Below are 25,265 nucleotides of genomic sequence, written 5' to 3' on the forward strand. Positions count from 1 at the left end.
GTAATTGCTCAAATAACTATAAATCACCCGGTTTGCAGATGTTGAAGGAAACAAAATAGCAGGTGGCCAACAATGCCTTTATAAAAGAGAGAAGATACATTGAAAAAATGGGTTCTGCTTATCTTCTCCCCACCTGTCTTAGACCTAACTTACTAACTGTGGTTAGTTGCTTGTGTAAATAGACACTCAGTGTTGAAGCCAATTATGACTATACCAGGGAAAGCCATCAAAATTAAATGTTTCCTGACCGTTGTTGAAATGGACTCAGACCACATGGGTGCATATTCATATCGGCTGCTAATGGCTCACAGAGTTACCCATTGTTTTCTGGTGGTGATGTCACTGCACTGTACCTTACGTTTAGGTTACTTCTACCTGGGCACCTGTTCCCAAGTAGGTAATATACAGTTTGCCAGGCCAATTCAAACTGCCCCAAAATAGCTGCAATATAGTCTGGACTCAGTAATGCAGGGGTAGGCAAACTGGTGACCTCCATGTTTTGGACTATCAACTCCCACGATCCCTGGCCACCATGCTGGCTGGGGCTGAAGAGAGTTGTAAAACAAAACATTTGGATGACACCACATTGACTATCTTTGCAGCAAGCTGCCTGAGCGTAAGATGAAGACAGTTTTAAAAAGTGAGATAGCTTGTAAATGGAAAACTAGTTGAAGAAGTCTAGGGCTGTGATTCATAGCTCCAATAGAACTATCTGGAGTAGAGCACCCAGCCAATGCATAATGACTGGTGTGATCCCAACTCTACTGCTAGCACACGTGAACCCAAACAATGTGAATGTGGGGCCCTTCCAACCATGCCATTTCCTCTTTTTGAGATGCAAATTTGAAAAACTTCCTGCTGTGGTCAGTTTCATTTGCATAGGAGCCTTTTTTTCCTTCTGCAAAGGGGGTGGGTAGGAGGGAATAAAACACTGACTCTGCATCCCTGATACCCACAAGCCATACAGCAACTCTGCTGATCTCTGGTAGTCCAGATCTTAGAGTGAGGAGCGGTTGGAGGCATAGTCTAAACAGGCAACTGCTGCAGTAAAACACCATGGCAATTGGTACTTCTTGCACGTGATCATCCCTTTCTCTTTAGCATTACAACACCAAACCAACTGGGGGAGAAGCTGCAACTTTGGATGAGCTGAAAGTCATAGCAATGGGAGGCACAGACATGCTCTCACAAGGAGACAAAGCTTGACCCTCTCCCAGTGAAACAAAACTTTCGATTCAGAAGGGTTTGTGAAATGAACAGAAGTTGCTGGCAGGAGCAGGGGGCAAGTGCAATGAGGACAGAAGCAGGGAGAAAGAAGGCAGTCCTCAGAATAAAGAGGAGCTTGGCCCTCCCTTCTCTTCCAGATTGTATAGTCCTGTCATCTTCTAGATAAGATAAATGGCCTCCATCAATCATCCCCTGCAGCCCTCACAGAAGCTGGCTATCTGCTTGACTCCTGAAACATACTGGCCTCCAACTGGGGGGTATTGCTGATCTGACAAGGTGCTCTTTTCTGAAAGCAGCCCCTAGGGGTTGATCATTTGCATAATGGTTTATTGTCTCCACAAAACTCAGCCATGCTTCCTACATTTTCCCAGATGATGGAATTGAGACCAGTTATTTGGGACAAGCAGGTAATTGTCAACCAAATGGAAATCAAAATGAATTTGTCAAGGAAACAAGGATAGTGCCACCAACCTTATAATTTACTCCCCTCCCCCCTCAGCATGTGGTAGAATCAATGCACGCCACTTCATACTCTCAATGAAAAGAAAGAGCTGTAGGAAACAAACATCCATTATTTGCAGACTTATTTTAAATCGGAAAGCACTCAGGGTAAGACATTTTGCTGCCCGAGGCGAGAACAAGATTGTCTCCCTTCCCATTTCATATACAGAAAGCAGCTGAAATGGCAGTTGAATCTTGCTTTAACACTGGTACAGTATCCTTCACTGCATCTGAAGACAGCAGGCTAGCTTAGGGTATATCTGACAGGACATATGACACTCCCTGCCCTCCTGCCTCACTCTACCTAATAGTAGGGCTGGTCCTGGTTATATCCACCATAGAACAATTATGGTACTTATCCATATATACTTTCTACGAATCTGAAGAGTTTTGTATTGGTGTTTTAATGGGGAAGCCCATGACTCTTCAGAAGGCTTCTGAATATTAACTGTCGGTACAACCCAAAAAATTAACTGTTGCTCAATCCTGGCTCAAATTCCAGCGCACCATAACCCACTGATAGCTTTCTTCTATGGCACAGCTTTTCAGTACAGTAGTTGGGCATGAGAAAAAATGGAGGACAGCATTAATGCCAGGTTCCTTTTAAAATTTATTTCTTGTGTATGAGACTGATTAGATCATATCTGCTTCTCTTTGGTGACGATTCACAGTTTACCTGGGCTGCACTGCCTGTGTCTTGGTCAGCATTCTGTGAGTTGTTCATCTACAATGGAACAACAGGAACAACTGGTACAATTCTGTAGTGATGTTCTCTGTCCCACTTGTTCAGTAGCAGAAGTTTCAAAGCTGCAAAGTACTGTTTGTACCACAGCAGCTGAAGCCAAGTCTGAGGTTTTGCATAGACAAGATTAATGGGGAAGGAGAAATAATTTATCTTGCTTTTTTCTGTGCATGAGAATCAAGATTCCAGTTCTTTTAATCATTTGCATTGACTTAAGGGATGTTTCCTGGAATGCAGGGATTGGGGACCCATGACTCTTCAGATGCTGTTGTATGACATTCCCTTATCATTGGCCGTGCTGGTTGAGGCTTATGGGAACAGAGATCCAACAACATCTGGAGATCCTCAGGCTCCCCATCCCTGCTGTAATGAGAAGCCCTGCCCAAAATTGTAATATTTAAGGCAAGTGATTATTCAAAGAACTGAGGCCACACATGCCACACTTCAGTCCTTGCTTAGCGGCATCCTCCTGTTGAACTGAACACTGATACAGCATCATTATTCCTTGGTATTACGGCTAACAAAATATATAGGCAATCTTCTTAAACTGTCTGAAGTTTCAGTCTGATGGCTGACAATGGTCTGCCATTATTAAGGTAAAATGATCTACCTGTGTCAAGTGACAGGTGCACATGGGAGATGTATTCATCGAAGTGAAGCTTGAATGCAAGACACAAAAGCACATATGATTCTGTCAGCCTCGTGTTCTTCTGCACTTTCTGCTGTGAACCTTATCCTCATTTTGCAGGCCATAATGCACTTTATAACAACAATAACAACAACAACAACAACTTATTACATCTACTTAAGTAGATGAGACTGCAAATTAGGGTGGCACTTCTACTGTATGTAGTAAGAGTGCTTGAGCTAATCAGTGAAATATTCCAATGATCTAATTAAAAACCATCCCATAAGAAAAGCAAATTCCAGTTGTATACATCCGTGCAAGATCCAGAATATTTTTTACAAAAACATGTCGAAGTAATAAAAATAAAAATCCAAACTAAAATGCAAGATATGGATTTAAACAGAAATAATTAGATTAACTGTATTTTTAAGAACCCCCCCCCCAAGAGAATTTTCAGAAATTGGGACTCAGCAATTTACTAGAACATAAACGTAGGACTTAGAGATGGATCACATGCCACCGTGAAAACAATGTGGGCAGAAAGTTAAACTGTAATTACAGTGTATGAAAACGGTATTTAAAATTCTGCAAATAACATTTAAGATATTGAGTTTTTAATATCGCTGTATTTATTATATATAATATGTGTGTAAATGTTGTTTTAAAAAGAGAGAATGTAAAGTACCCGATAAAGCTAAGTGGAAGCAACAAAAAACACACAATCACAACTTAGTTTTTCTGGATTAATACTTATTACTGATTGCATTGTACTGGTGGCAGTGAAGCCCTGCTGCCTACAGTAGTACCCTTTTAACCTTGAAAGAAACAGAAAAGAGTTTGAAACAAGGTGCTGAATGCAAGTGAGATTCGATGATGGGAGAGAGAGAGAAACAGTGGAACACGCAAGCTGAAGTTGGGGCGCTTATCTGGAAAAGCAGAGATAGGTGGTGTGTGTGTGCTATCAAAAGTGGTAGATTGCAAGGGCAGGTTAGCTTAGCAGAGCCAGACATACCCTTAGGCAAAATGCTATGACCACCTCAGGTGGTAGCAGTCAGCTGTTGCTCCTGAGTTACTGGGCATTGCCCTCTGTTGGAAGACAGAGCTGTTTATGCCACACAACCTGACCTGGGACCCTAACTTAGTCTGCTGCCCCAAGTGCGGTGGAGGGTGCTATTCCATTCCCTTCTTCCTCAGGCTGAAAAATATCCTGGGCAGGTCCTGAGGTCAGATCATTCTCACAGAAAGGAGACACAGCGAGAGAGAAGAGGTGCAATTGTGTGGTGTGTAAAGAGACAATGACCCAACTGCCATGGCAACGAGATCATAGTCCTGCTTTGCAATATCTAGCAAGACAGGAAGGAGCAGCCTGGTGATCACAATGGCGTCTCACAATACTGTGAGACTTGGAACTTCTCATGGGAATTCAGAAAGAGGTGGGCACTGGTAGAAGACAGGGGGTAGGCGGAACAAATAATTATAGTCTTGTCCCCATTCTCCTCCCTGCCGAGTTGTACATGGTCAACACTGAGAGCTAAAGATGAAGTGGATAGGTTGTGCTAACCTCTGAAGTGTTTGTAAGCAAGATGTCAGGCAGGTGGGGACTGTCTGAGAGCAGGATGAAGTAGATGGTGCAAAGCCCCATTCATTTTTATAGACCAGTCTCCACTGGGCAGCATGCATAAGGCTGGCTTTAGAACTGTATGTAAGGACCAGATGGCAACAAGCCAAGAAAGGTAGACACTGCAGGCTGCAAGCCCAGGGAAGAAGAGAAGGAAAACAAAGGTGATGATTGCCAGCACCTTTCTGCTGAAGCTCGGAAAATGGCCACACTCCTTCTACAGTCTGTGCAGAATAGGGGAGAGGGCAAGGTCAGCTGGTGTAAAGTGTGTGGAACACTCAATGGACAGCAGAGAAGGAGGAAGAAAGAGACAACTGACAGAAACCCATAAGGCAGGGGTGGGGGGATCCTTTTTCATCCTGAGGAACGCATACCCTTTTGAGCGCCTCATGGTAATATCAGGCCAGAGGCAAAAGTGGGCAGAGCAATGAATATACATTTCACTTTGGTACAGCAGGCTAATTTATTCACAAAAAAAGGCATTATCCCAGTTCAACATCACATTCCAGCCAGGCAAAAATGCTCAAGGAAGGGGGTGAGGTAAGACTGGTGAGGGCTTGGGCCTGGGGATAGAGTGTGTGGCCAGGGCAGAGTCCCAAAAGAGACCTGGAGGACTGCATTTGGCCCACAGGCCTGAAGTTCCACATCCCTGATGCATGAGGTGAGGTCAGAGACACAGCCAAAGGTAAGGCACTGAGGATTTTGAGCAGGGAACTCTGTCTCACTTGGTAGCTTCCATGCAGAGAAAACTGCTAATCTCTGCTGCACCACCACCACACAGGGCTAGATAAGGTACTGCAACTTTCAACACCAGCAAAATTTAGTGCTGTGAGCAGCTTTTGATAGCTGCTTTCTTTGGGCTTGGCTGCTCAAACTAATTTTCTGCTCAGAACAGGCTGAGCTGTTATGGAGTACCTGAGAGCTGTGCTGAACAGCTGGCCTGCCTCTTGGCTAACAACCATCCCATTCCAGCTCTGGTGATGTGAGTGTCCCACTGCCTCTGGAAAGAAGCTTGTGGGGATGGCTTTTTGTTTTGCTTTTTGCACCATATTTTACCAGCCAAAATGTTGGCTGCAGGCCTGCAACTGAGATTCATTTCAGTAGAATCACACTTAGGCATCATTAACTTCCCCGGGGCTGGAGCTATTAAAATTTATTGCAACTGTTTGATTGTTACCTGGAAGAAAATATATTCTTTAATATCTTTTCAGCTGTAACGTGGGGAATAATGCTAAGCTGTAAAATGCCTGTTTTTGAATTGCTTCATGGATCATAGGAATGCCTGGAGGCCAAACGGTAGCCTGGTGCCACATTGACTAGTTCAGTTAGTGAGGAGAGAGTTTAACCACCAGCCAAATCTGGGCTTAGCCAAGTGGTGTGGGAGCAAAAAAGTGGCAACATAAGCCAGAGTGAGGGAACATTTGGCCCTTGAGACTACATTTCCCATCATCCCTGGCCATTGGTCATACTGGCTGATGGGAGTCGGAGTCCTATATGTACTTTCCCTTGCTTATTTGTTTGTTTTGTATCACAAAAAACCCTAATTGCATACAGAGCACCAAAGGTTCCCTATTCCTCTATCAGCCACAGTTTGGCTTACCGTGTTGTGGGAACCAGGCCAGTGTGTGTAGCTATGTTAAATCTTTCCCGTTTCCTTTCAACCCTGCTCACACTTACTTGGGAGTAAGGCCCACCCCCCCCATGGAACCTACTTCCGAGTAAACGTGCCTTATTCAGCCTATGAGCTGGCAGCTCCCTTCCCATTGGCTGCTTCTGACCATCGACGAGAATTATTAGACGGGGGAGCCGCGTCCGTTGGGATTTACAACCGTCTCCCCTGCTGCGGGAAACCGCGCGCGACGCACCTCTTTAAAGAAAGCGACCCCTCCCACCTGTCCTCGTGCCGCTCGGCCGGGGTTCAAGGGCTCCCATTGGCAGGCGGCCGCCGTCAATCTTTGTGAGGCGTCACGCGAAAAAAGCAGCCGGCGCAAACTCAGACGGGCGAGTGCGGCAGATGCGCGTGTGCCACACGGGTGAGAAGGCGTGGCGCGGCTTCGTGTTCTCCCCCCTCTGTACAAGAGAAGGAAGCCTTATTTCCCCCCACCCACCTCCGTCCTAGGCGGTAGGAACCTGCCTGGGCGACAAGGTTGGCAGGTGGTAATGTGAGGGGGTTCAATTAATTCCTGCCCTGCCGCCGTCGGCGCTGAGCTCCTTTCCCTTTTGCCTCCTCACTCCCTGTCTCGGTTTCTCAAGGGAAGGGGAAGCGGTCGTTCGTGAGGGCTTGGGAAAAGGGCCCACAGAAGGGCGGGAAGGGCGAGGGCCAGTGGAGACGTTCACACGAGCTGGGCGAAGCGACGGGCTCAATTCGAACAGTTTCGAAAGCAGGCCGTAGAAACGGCCTTTCTCCATTTTCTCGCCTTTCCGGAAACAATCGAGGGAGCCCCGGGGTTTAAAGCAAACCACCCCGAGAAAGAGCCGAGGAGAAAATGGAAAGACGGGGTAGAAACGGGAACGGCAGGCGAGCCGGCCTTGCCGTCCTCCCTCCCACCCACGGATGCGGCCTGTAGGCCCTGCCTCTGATCCTTCACACTCCTGTTCTTGGTTAAGATTGGTCCCCCTGCCTATAAGGTATTGGGAAGCGGGGTAGGGGGAGCCGGCAGGTAGGCCGAAAGCCTGAGGTCCAAACTCCCCGGAAGTTTTGTCGCTCCAAGTTGGCAGACTTGCGTAGCCCAGAAGTCTCGATTTGGCCATATCACCGGCACGTGGGCCGCTTTAGGATCTTGCCCCAGAAATGCCTGGTTTTTGAGTTTCTGTTGGGGTTGATGCCAGCATTAGCTCCTGTTCGCGGGAGCATCAGGGACCTGGGTAGCGGTGGAGGCTCTACGAGAAACCACCACACCCAAATCTTGAAAATATTGTGTTCAAAAGAAAACAAACGCCGCCTCTACAGAAAAGTCACAAGGTGGTTTTGAGTTTCATATTAGAAGCCATGGGGTTAGCGCTCCTCGCCTATCAAGTAAATAATTAAATAAAAGTAACTGAGGACCTGACACCCCCCCCCCCAAATGCCCATGTTAGAAGCACTACTAAAATCGTGAATATGTGCACCAGGAGTCTAGAAATCTTTGATAGCACGTTCTTTGTTAAAATCCGGCAAATGGGGGGGGGGGATAGAAAAATTTCTAGTGCAGTATATTTCTCGTGGAAATGCACCACTTTCTGTGCCTGGCACAAGGGGCTCACCAGTATCTCTAGGAAGGATGGGGTTTGGATCTCTTGAGAGCATCAATAAAATGCACTGTTTCATAAAATGAATTGTTCAGTGCCGTAATTATTCCTTCAAACAGAGTAAGGAAAGTGCATGCTACTTGCCATGTTTTACAATATTTACAGGTATTTCAACAAAGACAATTTTCAAGTAAACATTTGAATCAGTTTGAATATATATATTTTAATCACGTGCATTCCCCCCTTCCTAATAAGAGACATTAATTGACTTGCTTTGGGGGAAAAGGTTTTTATATAGCATGCAGAATTGAGCGATATTATGTATAATAAATGTAAGTCAAACATGCTAAATTGGATCCTAGTTGAAAACTTGCATATTAAATCTATGTTTTAATATGGAACAGACTTTCTTTGGAGGTGGTGGACTCTCCTTCATTAGAGGTTTTTGGCACAGGTCAGATGGCCTTCTGTCATGGATGCTTTAGTAGAGATTCCTACATTGCAGGGGGTTGGGTACCTTCGGGGTACCTTCTAAGTCTACAATTTCAGAGAATCTAGGCTCAGCAATATGTATGCACTGGGAATCCTGGCTTATAAGAAAGAAAGAAAAAGGTTAGTTGCAAACAAGCCAACTTCAAAGCTGGTTAGTTTGAGCAGAGATCTTTTGAAATAAAAAGTAAGCTCAGCAAGTACTCCTTGCCACATGAGAAGGGAAGGGGACTACTGAACCCAACACTTTGTCTTACCAGAAAATGTGGTTATTTGCATTAACAACAGAAATTGATTGCTAATCAAATAGTTCTTAGCACCTATAAATGGTTAACTGTGTTTCAGTTCTATTTTGTTATTTTAGCTTCTTCCCATTACAGATAATAGCTTCTAGATGAAAGAGGGAGGATCACATTTGAAATAAACAAGAATTACTGAGTCCATTTAGCAGTTTATAAAAGCATTTTCAGAAGCTTGCAGTTCATTGCACATGCACATTTATCTAAAGTAATTCTGCTTATGCACTAATAAAGCTAAAACACTATAAACACTTTAAACATTTTGTTTCACTTTGCTAGTTTATATTATATTCATACAGTGTTTTGGGGTTCAGGAATAGACTGTATAATAAAACCATACAGCATGTACTAAAATCTACATTAAAAATTGATACATAACTTAAAACATGATTCTGGAAATTAGCAAGCATATATAGATATATCATGAATTTTCTTTGAAATATATCAGGCTACTTAAACATGTAACTGCTTTTCAATAAAGGTTTTTCAATAATAAGATCTTGACATGAAATAAGAAATTGTGCTTTCTGTTTAAGCAACACTATGAACATTCTATCAGTTTGCAGAAGACGTTACAGCAATGAATGAAGAACACACAGATGTAACGAATGGGTGCAGTAAAGTCAGAACTGGTACTCAGAATGAGGCTGCCTTATTGGCTCTTATGGAAAAGACTGGCTACAACATGGTTCAAGAAAATGGACAACGAAAATTTGGTGGACCTCCACCGGGTAAGAAAGCAAACCTGTGTGTTTTGAGAATGTTAAGCTTTGGAGTGGGAGTGAGGGAACAGATTTTGAATTAATACGTGTAATGTAGGTCAATTTAACATTGACTGAGAGCTCTGTAGTTAGTTTTTCAAAGAGCGCATATCCTTTTTGTGCTTAATGTTACAGGAAACTACTTTCTATAATTTGACCTATCTCAGCTTAAGATAAAGTAACTGGATTCAAGTTGATTTATTCCTGCTTGTTAGACTAAGCTATAATTCTGACCATATTTTGCAGTAAATTCAGTTGAAATCACTAACTAGCAGGAATGGGGTAGGGGAATAGAGCTATTAAACTATTTTCAAACTCCATTAATAAAACAGATATTTTACCCCATCTATTTATTGTATAGGAAGCAACAAATGATAAATTTCCTAATGTGTTAAGACATGTATGTTAAAGTTCTTATTGGCAATGTATCTTGTCTCACAGCATTTGTAATAATGTGCTGAACAATTTTTTTAAGGTTGGGAAGGTCCACCACCACCTCGAGGCTGTGAAGTTTTTGTAGGGAAAATTCCCCGTGATATGTATGAAGATGAACTAGTTCCTGTTTTTGAAAGAGCTGGGAAGATCTATGAATTTAGACTGATGATGGAATTTAGTGGTGAGAATCGTGGATATGCATTTGTAATGTATACAACCAAAGAAGAAGCTCAGCTTGCCATTAGGATCCTTAATAATTATGAGATCCGTCCTGGAAAATTTATTGGTGTTTGTGTAAGTTTGGATAACTGCAGACTATTTATTGGAGCTATCCCAAAGGAAAAGAAGAAAGAGGAAATCTTAGATGAAATGAAAAAAGTTACAGAAGGTGTAGTAGATGTTATTGTTTATCCAAGTGCAACTGACAAGACAAAGAATCGTGGTTTTGCATTCGTAGAATATGAATCCCACAGAGCTGCAGCTATGGCACGAAGAAAATTGATTCCTGGTAAATCTTTGTTTTTCATATAAAGTGTAAACACATTCTTTTCAAGCACTTCACTCCTAGAAATGGACTTCACTAAGAGCTAACCTTGATGAGATAGTGGCAGGTTCTTGTTCCCTAGCCATGTAGAAAGGAGGGAGTGGTGAATCTGATTAAGAACAAAATGGGCAGCACATAGGTGAAGAATGCTGAATTATCCCCCGGCTACAGTTTACCTTGAAGCCTGTGTTCAAGTCCTTTTCTCCCACACACTTGTTCTTAAAATTGGACCACCATTTCATAGAGCCAATTTGGGTTTTTATTATACTGATCTGCTGCCATCACAGCTAGTTCAGCCCTAACATACTGAAGTGAGAAATGAAGAAATGACAATGAGCCTTCTTACATAAAGCAATTTTATGTTTTTCCTGTGCAGCCGAGAGTTGATTTTTGGCTTTCTTCTGATTTGATTCCCTGCAAATCTGCCATGATGCCCCATCCCACATTGCTTATGACAGCCATAAACCATTTGGAAAGACTTTTGGGGGTTGTGGGGTGAAGGAAGAAGTAGATGAACATTCTTAGGTAACTATGGAAAATGTTAAAAATTGATGCATTTTCATTTCTTTTTTCTTTCATAGGAACATTCCAGTTGTGGGGCCATACTATTCAGGTTGATTGGGCAGACCCAGAAAAAGAGGTTGATGAAGAAACGATGCAGAGAGTCAAAGTATTATATGTTAGAAACTTGATGATCTCGACTACGGAAGAAACAATTAAGGCTGAATTTAACAAATTTAAACCAGGAGCTGTTGAGCGTGTAAAGAAACTTCGAGATTATGCTTTTGTTCATTTTTTCAACCGAGATGATGCAGTTGCTGCTATGTCAGTAATGAATGGGAAATGCATTGATGGAGCTAGCATTGAGGTAACACTGGCCAAGCCAGTAAACAAAGAGAGTACCTGGAGACAACATCTGAATGGACAAATTAGTCCCAGTTCTGAAAACCTCCTTGTCTTTGCAAACAAAGAAGATGGTCACCAAAAATCACTACCAAAGCCAGCCAGTCTCCCAATTCGACTTAATGGACAGCACAGTCCAAGTCCTCCTGAAATTGAAAGGTGTACTTACCCATTTTTTCCTGGAACAAAGCTTACTCCAATTAGCATGTACTCATTAAAATCTAGTCATTTTAGTTCTGCAGCAATGCAGTTAGATTATTACTGCAACAAAAATAACTGGGCTCCTCCAGAATATTACTTGTATTCAACTACAAGTCAAGATGGAAAGGTTCTACTAGTGTACAAGATTGTTATTCCTACTGTTGCAAATGGATCCCAAAGTTATTTTATGCCAGACAAACTCTGCACAACAGTCGAAGATGCAAAAGAATTAGCAGCACAGTTTGCACTGCTACACTTGGGTAAGTTCTTAAAACTTTTATTAGTGTTGTTGTGGTTCTTGGTGTTCATTATTTTAGCAGAATGAATAATTAATCTAAAGCAAGTAAGACTTCATAGTAGCCCCTGGTGATTAGTAAGCAAGCTCTATGGAAAAGCCTGAATTTTATACTCCAGAGATACTTTAGAATCTTTTACATACACCAAGGGTTATAGAGACTTTGTACTTTTTGCCTCAGAATGCACCTGTCAGATACTCAGTTTCATCTTTTTAACTGTCAAGCAGCAGCATGCTAGAGAGCAAGAATACATTTAATCTTCAGTGTAAATCTGATTTTCTTTGTTGTTTTGGACCATGTTCATCTGGGATCTTTGCCTTTAAGATTGAGGTTTCTTCTAGTTTTATTGAAAAGGCAGTGGCAGTTAATTTTCATTTCAATCACATACTTGCGTTGGGGGGGATTGCAGAAAAATAATGATACAGTGAAGTTGTTTGGGGATGGAGTTACGCAAATGTATTAACTTTTCTCTGGGGTTTGGGTGGCATTTACTGTCCTTAGAGATGTATTTGTCAAGCACCAGCATGTGGCCGTCAGAAGGTGATACAGCTTTTGCAGTTGAAAAAGTTTCCCACCTCTGGTTTTTTAAGCTATGAGTGGTAAAATATTTCCCCAAACCTCTTCACCTTTCCTAGGATCTTTTTACAAGCAAATAGTCACTGTTTGCAAAAGCTATCCACTTTCTTTGTGAAAAGGACTAATTTATAGTTGATAAGGCCTTAGAGGTTGTAAAATAAAGGATTTGTGAAAACTCAACCAGGAAAAGATAAAGCATGATTGAGGTCACATCCGCAGGAGAAAGTGCTATTCAGGTACATGATTAATGTTACAAATCAGAAGACATGTCGGATGGGTTATGAATTAAATTATTATTGCCCAGCACTGTGCGTATATGCAGTTGCGCATGAGTTGATTGCATGTAAGTGGGAGGATGCCTGTACAGCATTTATAATCTGAGGGAAGTCTCAGGCTCAAGTCAGCTGCCAGTTGGATTTTTTTCAGTTGATTATACTTAGTTCTACCTTACTTGTTTCTTAAGTACCGTACTTATTATTGCTCTGAGTTACCTTTCCCCCCAAACTCATTCATTTTATATTATTCTTGGATCCAATCTTGCATAGCAGTAGCTTCCTAATTGACTTGCCTGGTGTGACTTTTACATGACTGAAGTATTGTACTGTACAATATGGTCTGGTTGGTGAGGTTTGGTACTGCTGTCTCTGCCGACTTCTCGTAACCAGCAGTTTTAAGAAAGTGAATACCCTAATTCTTAGTGCTCAGACTACACATTCTGTTGGATGTTTTCTACTCCTGTATTACAGGGGTTACTATACTATAATCTTCAGAATCGCTATCAGGATTATATGCCTAATCTCTATTGCATTGTCTACTTCCTGCCAACTCAAAGTTCAGGTTAACTTTTATCAATATAAAAGCTGGTATTTGACAATTTTCAGCACAGTAGCTATAATAAACACTCACTACCTTTTCTCAATCTAAAATTGAAAACTTTACAGATGATCTGTTTCTTGAAAACATCCTATTTGATATGCCCCATTGATAATATTTTGCTGGTATGCAAAATCCAGAATTGTAGCTGAAGCCCTCAAGAGGAAATGGGTAAAGTAAGACTAAAGCCATAATAATACATAGTGTTTGTATAGTACTGCCAAGTATTCAAAGTGCTTCATGTGCATTATCTAGTTGTAATCTCTACAACCTTGCAAGGCAAGTCATTATTTTCCTCCATTTTTGGAGATATGTAGGGACTGAGAGAGGGGGAGAGGGTATTGGTTAAGGCTACCTAGTCAGCTCATGGTTGAGGTTAGATTTGAACTAAATTGTACTTCTATTTTCATCACTACTCTCTATTACTTTTCATATTCACATATAAGTCATAGTTATATGTGAGACTTGAATGATCTCCAGTAAGGATGGGTGAATCAGTCAATTATGGGTTCTTCCAAGTTTCTCATTTTCAGTTTTCACATTTCCACATCAGTTTGCAATTAAAATAACAATCCACATGAAAATTCATCAGAATTTAGTGTGTATTTTTCCTAATATATTCAGATTTGTATGCAGTGTTGCATAATATACACCAGGCACCCCCAAACTTAGCTGTTTTGGGACTACAATTCCCGTCATCCCTGGCCACTAGTCCTGTTTGCTATGGATGATAGTTGTAGTCCCAAAACAGCTGGAGGGCCAAGTTTGGGGATGCCTGATATACACATTTGGCAGAACAGTTTCCCCTAATATTATGCATTGTACATTGTTTCCACTAATATATGCATTTTTATGCATACTTTACTCCAGTACATGCATTTATTTACACATTACTTGGCTGGAAAACTGAATTGAAAAATTAGAAGAATTTTTGAGGTTGTTTTGGTTCTTGTATTGGTTTGGGAAGTATGAATCAAATGCAAACTGTATTGAAATCTGTGACTAAACTTGTGTCAGTTTACAGTAAACATTTCATTTTCCTATCTGTATTAACAATTTTCAAACATGGCAGTTCAAGAGAGGCTTAAAAGTACATTTGTTTAGTTAGAAGGCTGGCCACTTTTCAGACCAATAGTGTCACAAAGTGCTTTATAATAACTAAAATACTTCAGTAACAATAATTAAAATACAACAATAAGACAAACATAGAATAAAATAGGCGAAAGCCAGCATTGGAAACATGTCCCAACTATTCTAGCTCAATTGTCAACCTCACCCTGTTTTAAAACAATATTTCTTTAGAGCTTGTTTAAAAGAGATAAGAAATGGGGCTTTCCTGACTTCTACTGGAGTTGAGTTCCATAAATGGGGGACCACATCAGAAAAGTCCTGGTTCTTTGTGTCTAATCAGCCAAATAGATTTTACAGGCAGAAATCTTAGCATTTGAGTTGACTGGAATAAGTACAGGAGATAACATAAAGTAATATGAACTCATACTGTTCAGAGCTTTAAATGTTATCAACAATTTTGGCATGATTGACTTAATCTCTTGGTCCCAGGCAGAAGCGAGGCAGCCACACTTTGTACCAACTGTAGTTTCCAATATATCTTCAAAGGCTATTTGGAGTACATTGCAGTAGTCTAGTCTGGAAATCACTAATGTGTGAATGACTATGGCAGGGTCAAATTTCTGAAGATTGGGTGGTACGACAGCTACAAACTTATGTTGATAAAATGCACCCCTGTACTTTATCTCACTCCTAGTTCTTTGAGGCCGAGTCAAGAGAATAGAAACAGAACTACAAAGTATGCCAACAGAAGGAAGGCCACAAACAAAAGAATACATTGAATCCTTCCTTCTCTTGTGACAATGGCAGTGCCCTCCAAGAGGCAGAAATGCGTCTTACTGTTGCATTTGAGAGTTGCACTCAGGACTTGCATATCCTAAGTTTACAGGAATTATAATGATGGGATACTGTATATAGTCTTACATAAAAGTCTTCCTGTTACACAGTTTTAGAAATCATTTTGGGGGAGTAAATATATGAACACTTTGTCTTAAACATTTTGTTCATCATTTTAAAGATTTATCATCCAGATTTTTCCAATTTTTCAGAAAAAAAGCTTCTGAGGGGAAAAGGGGCCTTTAAAAAACATACTATGTTCCCTCCCTCCCCAGAGCCTTCACATTTCTGATTGTTTATTAGAGAAAGGAACCAGCCTGCCACTTCACACAACAGGATAACAACAACAAATCTAACATAGCTAGAGGTTGAGAGATTTTTCAAACAGTCTAAAGTTGTACTTACCATCCAGCTTTTGCAGTTAAGTACTTATAACATTAGATGAAAAATGTCCATGTTTGGAAACACAATTTAAAATGTTATTATCAGATGCTGAGAAGGGAGCTATCACAGAATTGTCATTTATTGGTAGACATGGAAACCAACTTTAAATTATCTGTATTAAAATGTAAGAAGATCATGGCTTATACTGCCTCAATGGACATGTGAAAGTTTATAGGAGAGAGAAATAGTAAACATTTTTCCTGTGCCAATATACCTGAAAATAAATACAAAGTAACAGATAGGTTTCCTTGTATAAAAGGGATTTTTTGTTTGTTTGGCAACTATGTCCTTTACTAAAACCAATGAGAGTCTGATCAAGTTCATAATCGGCAAGACCCCTGTATTTAGATCTTGTTATTTTAGTATATGCTATGCAAATTTAAACCCTGTGACTTCAATGTACTAAGGAAACCTCTAGATTGCTTTTAGTTAGAAATGAAGAGCTCAGTACTTCTGGAACTTATGCCTTGAGATCAGCACTGCAACAGCATACTATTCTTGCGTTCTTAGCTGGCATATTTGTGAAGGTGTATTTTGCAATGCCAACACAACATAACAGTATTGTACTGCATAATGAATTTTGTGGCGGTTTTTGATGAATGACTTGGTGCCCTAGTACAGGAGGATTGGGGGTTGTTAATCATAACTTCAGTGTGCGGAAGATCAATGCCCTAAAGTGAGCTGAGAACTAAAAAGTTACACGTACATAGCAAACTGAAAATGCATAGTCCAGTTAATTAAGTTCCAGAATTCCATACACTTTTGTTAGGGTTAACATCACCTTGAAGATTGTTACATTCTGTCTCCACTGCTTGCAGAAAGGGTACATAACCTCTCCAGTCTGGACCTGTGTAGGAAAATTTGGAGAAAGTAAGCAGGTAAGTAACTTGATTGAAGAAAAACAAAATGGGCCAAATTCATGTCTGGTTAAACGCTTAGAATTTTCCCCGGAATGAAATTGCCATTTGCAGAGAAATAACTTGTGCTTCGATTATTGCACTTTTATTCTGAATGTTGCATGTAACTTCAGTAATTAATCCCCAGTAGTAAAAAGTCACAAATTCTCCTCCATTGTAAAGAGTGATCAGGGTATATATTTAACTATTGGCAGAAATAATATGAAAATATGTAAATACAATATTTTTCCCTTTCATTTTTTTTAATGGCACAAGGAATTTCTGTGTGACAAAAATCATGCTTAAATGAGCCTTTCTCTGACCTCCTTAAGTTGCATATAAACTAATTGATGTTTTATTACTATTTTTTCTGTTCCCCTACACCATCCACTGATATTAAAATGTTTTCTACCATTCATAAAGTTTTATTTATTGTAACTCGTTTTGCTTCTTTTTTGTCTCACCCCCCAAATGCTGATTTTACTGTCACACTAAATTCTTTCCCTTTTCATTTCACATTTTTATCTAGATTATGGCAGAAGCTTATGCATATTCATGTTTAGCACCTAGTATATTGTTAGCATGCCTATAAATAACGTTGATGATGTAGTGCCTGTGTTTTGGTTCATTGAGCTTTAAAATATATGTTGAAAAATAAATGGCAAGGTTTATGAAGTCCAAGGAATGAAGTTGGTCTGAACCTGTGTACTCTACTTTAACTGGAGGGCTGCAAATTAAATCATTTCTAATCCCCCCATGCCTCCTCCCCCCCCCCAAATCCTGCCTAGTTCAGGAGAGTAGATATGCTAGTCTACTGTAGCAAAACAAGCCACGATATTTATGGCACTTTAAAAGACTTAAAACAAAGTTATTGTCCATGCAGGTTTTAAGAACTATAGTATAGCATTTACATTTTCCTAATAATACAGCTATGTACTTGTTTTTATTTTGAACCAATATGTAACTCCTCCAAGTCATCTAGAACAGTGGTTCACAACCTTTTTGGTACAGCAACCCACAAGTTCACATTTCCTTGCTGTGGTGATCTATAGCTTCATTGTCATGTGAATTTTGTATCTTAGGTCTTTGACAGCAATCAGCTTCGTGCATTTTAATGGCAAGTTTGCCTATTTTATAACCAACAACTTGAGGCACCCAAAGACAAATTTACTTAACACTCCAATTAATGTGCAGTTTGTTGAAATATTTATAGTATAGTACGGATTCCATTCGACTTCCAAGGTATGACGGTACTTACAAAGTGATTCTCAGTTTTGTTTATGGGAATGTCAGAACACCCACCATCTGGATTGCAGGATATTGATTCAAAAGCTACAAAAATTATTCTATAAACATATGGTTACATAAACAGTGTAGGGCCCCATCTGTACTATATGTTTAAAGCAGTATTATATCACTTGGCTTCCCCCACGTAATCCAGGAAACTGTTTGTTATGGGTGCTGAGAATTGTTAGAAATCCCTGTTCCCCTATAGAGCTACAATTCCCCAAGTGGATCAACAACCCAGGGATCTCTGGGCATTGTAGTTCTGTGCAGGGGAATGGGTTTTCCTAACAACTCACAGCACCCTTAACAAACAACAGTTCTTGGGGGGAACTGAACTTTGGGGGACGCCATGAGTGTGAAAGGACGTGGGTTGTGCTGTGGTCTAAACCAGTGAGCCTCTTGGGCTTGCCGATCAGAAGGTTGGTGGTTCGAATCCCCGCAATGGGGTCAGCGGCCGTTGCTCGGTCCCAGCTCCTGCCAACCCAGCAGTTTGAAACAACATCAAAGTGCAAGTAGATAAATAGGTACCACCCCGGCGGGAAGGTAAACAGTCTTTCTGTGCGCTTCTCTGGCTTCCAGATACAGCTTAGTCATGCTGGCCACATGACCTGTAAAAACTCTGCAGACAAATGCTGGCTCCCTCGGCCTGTAAAGCGAGATGAGCGCTGCAATCCCAGAGTCCTCTGCAACTGGACTTAACTGTCAGGGGTCCTTTACCTTTACCTTTTATGAGTGTGAAAGTGATGTAATACTGATTTAAATGTATAGTGTAGATGGGGCATTAGTTATAAAGAACTATAAATATTTTTTATTGTTTTATTCACGATAAAGTCCATTTTGGCAAGTAATAGTGGCAGTGTATGCGCACATTGTCGCCAACTGTCACCTGATCTGCCATCATCTGCCAGGGAGCAGTTCCCAAGCATTAAAATGTAAGACTTGAACGTTTCTCTTTGTCAACATAGCATTCCAATATGCCAATGAAGCAAAAAGTTGTAAGAGGTGTTCATTGTTTCAGTTAAGGATTAAAAGTAAAAAATTATTATTTGGGGTTTAATTATAAACTCCACTTGCACAGGCATTGCAAGATGCAACCTATAGGCTGGGAAACACTTTTAGAATATAATCTGTTGGCTAAAACCAAGAGTAGCTTCATCCTGTTCCTTTTACGGTGTTGAGAAAATAATGTGGCTTATTTCGACTTGTATTATCTCAGAAGGCATAACTGAGTGGGGAAATTAAGAATTTTTGTTGGTCAATCATAAAATAGAAATTTAATTTGTTACTAAACAGTATTGAATTTTAAGATGCACATGCTGGGAAATTATTTATAGGTGTGTTTTTAGCTGTTTTCCTTTGAAAGGCTTGTTGCAGTTCTGCAAGTTATTATTAATGTATTTGCGCAGCAGCAATAATACTTAAATTGTTAAGAGATGTAGGTGTATACCAAGATGCATGGTAGTTAAATATTGGCTAATGGATGTGATAAAAAGTACTGCCACTTTCTTTTTCTCTGAAACTGATTTATTTCTAACTTGTAGATTGAGTCTTAAAGGCAAAGATTTAAAACTTGCTAAGGTTGGACTCTTGGAAACCCATTATTTAAAACACTTCAGTGTGGCAGCATGATAACCCTGTTTCTGCAAAAGTAAAGATGCAACTGATATCTATAAATGAATTTTCTGTTGGGCAGGGGCTAATTAGACATAATATGCAACTATGTGAATAAAGCTGGACGCGGGTGGCGCTGTGGGTAAAAGCCTCAGCGCCTAGGGCTTGCCGATCGAAAGGTCGGCGGTTCGAATCCCCACGGCGGGGTGCGCTCCCGTCGTTCGGTCCCAGCGCCTGTCAACCTAGCAGTTCGAAAGCACCCTCGGGTGCAAGTAGATAAATAGGGACCGCATACTAGCGGGAAGGTAAACGGCGTTTCCGTGTGCTGTGCTGGCTCGCCAGATGCAGCTTGTCATGCTGGCCACGTGACCCGGAAGTGTCTCCGGACAGCGCTGGCCCCCGGCCTCTTGAGTGAGATGGGCGCACAACCCTAGAGTCTGTCAAGACTGGCCCGTACGGGCAGGGGTACCTTTACCTTTATGTGAATAAAGCACTGAAGGCTTTCTTACTAGTAAAATACTCTTTTGAAAGGAGGCATCTCTGTTCCAAATCTGATTCCAGGTATGTTTAATCTTCAGAATGAGTTTCTGATCATTCAGGAGGAAAGATGCTGATAATTGGGAGTGGAGAAGGGCAGAGGGAGGACTAAATCTTTTCCACTCCATGTCCTCACCCAATCCCAACAAACAGCTTAAAGATTTTATTCTAAAAGGCTTGCAGGGTTTCTTTATATGCATATGCATATAATGTTTAATTAGACCCTAAGTGCCCAGTATTTGTAGCTACTAGGAACAAAATTTCTGAGCCATCTCTTAGTGTAAGAAGATTTGCAGTTCAGTATCATCCATCTTCATTGCGTTTGACTTTTTTGAGGCTTGAAATGTATAGACAGTTGTTTAGCTGAAGGACAAAGCATGTAAGCTCCTGTCTCCATGTGACAGTCATGCAAAATGGCTTTTTCCTCTGCCATGCCACGGGTTATGCGCTGGACAAGTTGTAATGCTGTACCAAGCTACTAGATGGCACTACAAAGTCTTCATTGGGGACATCCAGGGAGGTAGCCAGAGTTCCACCTGATAGTTCATTTTGTACAAGCAAGACAAGTAATCTCTCTGTATGGCCCTGTCATACTTTGTTTTAGAGAGCTTTGGCTCAAAGTAGCCCATGTGTATAGGTAGTCTTCAGTGCTGTTGGTGAGCAGCAAGGTTTTGAGTGAGGAATTTGTAGGTTGCATGGAAATCTTTAGTAAAAGGTGAAAGATACCTGTTTACATAGTCTAGATTTGCAGAAAACAAAAACAGTGACCATTGTTTTATTTCTTAACTTTTGTTGCTTAATTAAACCTCTGTTGTGCATTCAAACTTAACTCAGATTGTTATTGTTTTTTTACAGACTACAATTTCCGTCGAAGTTCAGTAAATAACATTTCTCCAGTTAGCGCTACTCTCTCTTCTGGAACAACCAGCATGTTACCATATGCATCCAGACCATATTCTTATCCAAGCTACCCTTTGTCACCAACAATTCCACTTGCTAATAGCAACCATGTTGGACAGCGTCTGTATATTTCCAATCAGGCCTCATTCTTTTGAAAAAAAAAAAGAGAAAAAGCTGGATGAAAATGGAATACGTTTTATTTTATTTTATTTTAAATCTAGAGTGTAGTTTTAGTTTTAATCGGGTCCACGCAATTAGTTTTGGTGAGTTAACTTTATCCATTTTACCGATTGCTTATAAATTTACTGAATTTGTGTGAAGATAAAGTTTCAAACGTGTTTTTGTTTGGCAAGAGTGGGATTCTTTCAAACGTGACATAGTATTTCATGCCTTGTCTAATTGTAGGTAAGGGAATCCAAGTAATATTTTTTTTAAGTAATTACTTTGCTGAATGGTAGCATTAACATATTTTAAGTGCCTACAAATGTTGGTTATAATCTTGTTACCAAGGATCACACTTCTTTTCTTTTCTCTTGGAGATGGGAAACATTATTTAGTTAAAAAGCAAAGTATTATGTAAGAAGGAAATGATACATATGAGAGATTTATTTTTGTAGAAAAACAAAAACAAACTTAACTCCAAGTGAATGCCTCCAAATTTGACTTCACACAAATAACTTATATACTATTGTGGTCCTTGTAAATCACTTTGCATTTTAGTTGCATCATAAATATTTGTTTTATTAATGAAACAAATTATTTTGTGTTAATTTATCCAATGTTTACATTGTTAAGCATTATTTGTTAAAGGTACTGTTCTATTTGCATGTTGTCATGTTTTTAATGTTTATATCATGTGTTTAATTCCATACTTGAATGCAGACATTTTGACATTAAATTCTTGCTGTATAAAATACTAATGAGATTTGTCTTTAATACGTAAAGTAGTTGTCAGTAAATTTCAAATCAGCTTATTACCATGATTCTGCCCCCTGTGGTGTTGAACCAATAAGTTATCTGATTAAAATGCACATATTGCAAACCACCGTATGAAACTGCAAATAAGGTCCAATTTATAAGTTATTAGAGTGGGTTCTCTGTTGTCCATTCAGTTGCATGCTGTATCACTAACATATAGATACAGAAATGTGGATGGGATAAAGGGCATTGTTCTTTCACCTCCCATCTTGATTTCCAAATTTAGGCATTGCAAGGGTTAAGGCACCTCCTGTCTACCACTGCTCCTCTTCTCCCTATTACCCCCTGCTCTGAACCTGGTTTTCTTTAAAGAGCTTCTGCATATAAATATAAATGGCAACATATGTTGTGGAATATAATAGTTGTTTCTCAGTGAAGACAGCATACTTACTTTGAACTGTAGGTGGCAGCAGTGTGCTGCATGAATGGCTTCTAGAGTTTATTTACATCCTGCCTTTGGAATTGAAAATATCAATGCAGCTAGCAAAGGAAATAAAAAACAAATGGGTCTAACGAGCTATGGAAGTTTAGTTTACTCTCTCTTGGTTAACTCTTAGTTAGATAACTAATTCCAAAGATCCATTAGTTATCAAACACTACTTTTAAACTTAGTGTTGTGTTGAATAACTGAAACATTTGCTGCTACAAAAGAAGGAGTTAATCAAATTCTGAATGTGAAAAGAAATTGTCAGTTGCAGCATGAGGAAAGTTATATGGTTGCATTGTAGCAGTCTTGCCTGCTCCCCGTTAATATGGAGAGCATTAATTTGCCACAGTGCTATGTGTCTTCCAGACCTATCCCAAACTTTGAGGAAAAAGGCACCTAGGCAGATGTGCCACAAAGCTGAGAAAAGCTGCTGCTACCTGGTATATGTTTTAATATTAATTTGTATCCATTTTCAGATCATGGGCATAATCCAGGCAGAGCCCTCCCCCTGCCTCATTCCTAATTTCAAATGACCTAAAGTTAAGAAAGTTTAGTACATTGGATTATTTCCCCCCACTAAAGTCAGTGGAACTTGATAATGATTTATCTTGGTTGGCCAATGCTCCATAGCTCCAAACTGGAGAATTTTTTTAGTCTGTAACTTGAATTTGATATTTGTGAAGATGCATATTGTTTAGAAGTAGAATTTCTTTCCCACTAGAAGCAATCTGGTTTGTCAGTCAGCACAATGTATATCCAACGTATTTCTCTTCTGGGGAAAACCAAATGCATGTATTTTTTTTTCATCTGAAGAGAATGCAAAATAGTTTTCCAGTTTCAAGCTGGCATTGGTTACAAATCAAAAGCAGATGTTTTACTGGTGAGATGGACACATTCTCTTTGTTAATGCTTACCCACCAGTTCATTGCTACTTCGACTTCCCCAGACTGATATAAGTAAATGTGGATTGCATTTTGATAGCACTAACTTGACCGTGCTGAACTAGGTACTCTGTACTAAGGAAACCCAGGAAACAGTGCTTAAGTCTAATGCTAGAAAAGGATCTTATACCTGCGTCAACACAGAAGACATGGAGTAAGCTTCCTTCACCTAATGACATGAAGGTTTTTATCCACTGATATGTAGAGAGCCATGGGATAGTGCTAAGAGGAAAATGATACTGAAATCAAGAAAATAACCTGCAGTAAAGCCTTATAAATACAACTATAAAACTTACTGGAGCTTCTGGTTTGGAAAGAAACCTCATAATATTTCAGCAACATTACATTCGGAAAGAAAAAAACCTTACAGTATTTGAAAACACCAGGGTTGAGATTTAGTTTGATTTGTGTTAATTTAGCATTACTCATCACAGCCCACGTTGACAACTTCAGACTCTTTGTTTTGTAATGCAGTACTGAAAAAAATTTGAGAAGTTTGTTTCATGTTCATATCTGGAATTTTTCTATACTGTTACCAAAATGAAACATTCAAATCCCACTGGATGATATCTAGCTGCAGCTGCCTGTCAATTTTCACCGTGGCACAGTGGGATTTCCTTTGCCCCAATAGCCTGCTGCGCACACACTCCAAATCTGTTCTTGAGCTTTAGAGAGCCTTCAAGTAGATTTCAGGAGGATGGGGGCAGAGAGGAAGGGGAAGGCCCTTTGTGCAAGTTGAAGTCCATTTGCACAAGGTTGGATATTTACGTATTTGTTTGGACAGTTTACATACTGCTTAATTACAATTGTCTCTTAAGCGGTTTACAAGGAACACATTGAATATAAAAATGGGTTAAAACTGTAAGATCAGAATTCAGTCAAAATGCCTGCTGGAATAAAAAAATATTCAGTAGGAAACCTGTTCGACTTCAGCTGGAAAGGAGTTTCATAAAACAGCCTATAGGCCTACAGTGGTAACCATTTCCTCATTGCAAACAGACTTTCCAGACTGTAGGTTCAGCTTCTGTTGCTGCTGTAGCTTTTCTGACATGATAAAGTCTTTTCATAAGATGGTCCCCTCCACAAAATGCCTGAGATGTGGTTCAGCTTTCTTACAAGCTGGCTGACAATGATTACACCTCCTATCTGAAGAATATTCACATCATATATAAAGATGGATGAGTTCTGTCAACTGTCACTTCCAAATGACAACATTTGTCTTACTACTGTATGAGCTTCATAGTTGGCAAAGGCAGAAATTGTTATTTCACATTACAGATGGTAAACTTGTGTTCAGCTGTGGTTTAAAGCCTGACATGTCTGGGAAATTTGCAAAGGGATATTAGTCTGTTGCAACAAAAAACGGTCATGGCATTTTAAAGATTATTGGCTGTAATGAAAGCTGTTATTTCCCTTGTACAACAGACTTCCACTTGTGCAATGGATCTTCTCCTCTCCCCTGCAGCAGCTTGTCTCAAAATTTGTTCCAGAGGTTTGGAGGACCCTTTGTAGCAGATTTGGGAGATTGACAGAGAGAGGAAGGGGAAGGGGAACAGTGTTTGCAATGCCCCAACAAATTTATTATGGCATAGACTTACGGATTATGGTCCACTTCATCAGATACATGAAGTGTTATCCTGAGTTGCAGATACATATACGTATAGTTAACAGTGAGTTCAGAAGAAAAATAAATGAAGCAAAGTTCTGATAGTAATTGTATCATGGTAGTTCACAAAAAGCCAGTTGTTGATAACACAGACATCCCCAATGACGTGGTCTCCAGATATATTGGACCACAACTCCCATCACCCCTAGCCAGCATGGTTGTGGAAGGCTGTGATAGTGATAAAGCTGTAGAAGAAAGAAATTGAAGTAATGACTAAGGCTACAATCCTACTCATGTTTACTCAGAAGTAAATTCCATTGAATTCAGCAGGGGCGTATGCTCAGGGAAGCACTGTTAAAGATTGCAGCCAAAATTATATCCACATACTGTAAATGAAACTGGGTGCCCAAAC

The 25,265-nt window shown here is 40.1% G+C and overlaps 1 protein-coding gene and 1 long non-coding RNA gene across 14 annotated transcripts; one reads left to right on the forward strand and one right to left on the reverse strand.

Moving 5' to 3' along the window:
* Positions 1-2,325: 2,325 nt before the first annotated feature.
* Positions 2,326-6,561, reverse strand: LOC310685414. Of its 3 annotated transcripts, none has more exons than XR_014515214.1 (3): positions 6,429-6,561; positions 3,081-3,229; positions 2,326-2,452 (listed from the first exon to the last, which is right to left on the reverse strand). It is a non-coding gene; the product is annotated as an uncharacterized lncRNA (long non-coding RNA). The 3 variants fall into 3 exon arrangements; XR_014515215.1 differs by having other exon boundaries at positions 6,317-6,445; XR_014515213.1 differs by lacking the exon at positions 3,081-3,229.
* On the forward strand, positions 4,229-21,815 carry RBM46 (RNA binding motif protein 46). Of its 11 annotated transcripts, none has more exons than XM_083457383.1 (6): positions 4,229-4,555; positions 9,292-9,463; positions 9,969-10,436; positions 11,054-11,836; positions 16,489-16,548; positions 20,857-21,815. In XM_083457383.1, exons 1-5 carry the CDS (start codon positions 4,514-4,516, stop codon positions 16,542-16,544), a joined length of 1,521 nt encoding a protein of 506 aa, XP_083313509.1. In that variant the 5' UTR covers positions 4,229-4,513; the 3' UTR covers positions 16,545-16,548; positions 20,857-21,815. The 11 variants fall into 11 exon arrangements, with proteins under 11 accessions (XP_083313509.1, XP_083313508.1, XP_083313512.1 ...); XM_083457384.1 differs by lacking the exon at positions 4,229-4,555 and adding an exon at positions 6,598-6,749; XM_083457382.1 differs by lacking the exon at positions 16,489-16,548 and having other exon boundaries at positions 4,240-4,555.
* The last annotated feature ends 3,450 nt before the right edge of the window (positions 21,816-25,265 follow it).

This window comes from Podarcis tiliguerta (genome assembly GCF_965153285.1).
Source record: "Podarcis tiliguerta genome assembly, chromosome: 9".
Taxonomy (NCBI): domain Eukaryota; kingdom Metazoa; phylum Chordata; class Lepidosauria; order Squamata; family Lacertidae; genus Podarcis; species Podarcis tiliguerta.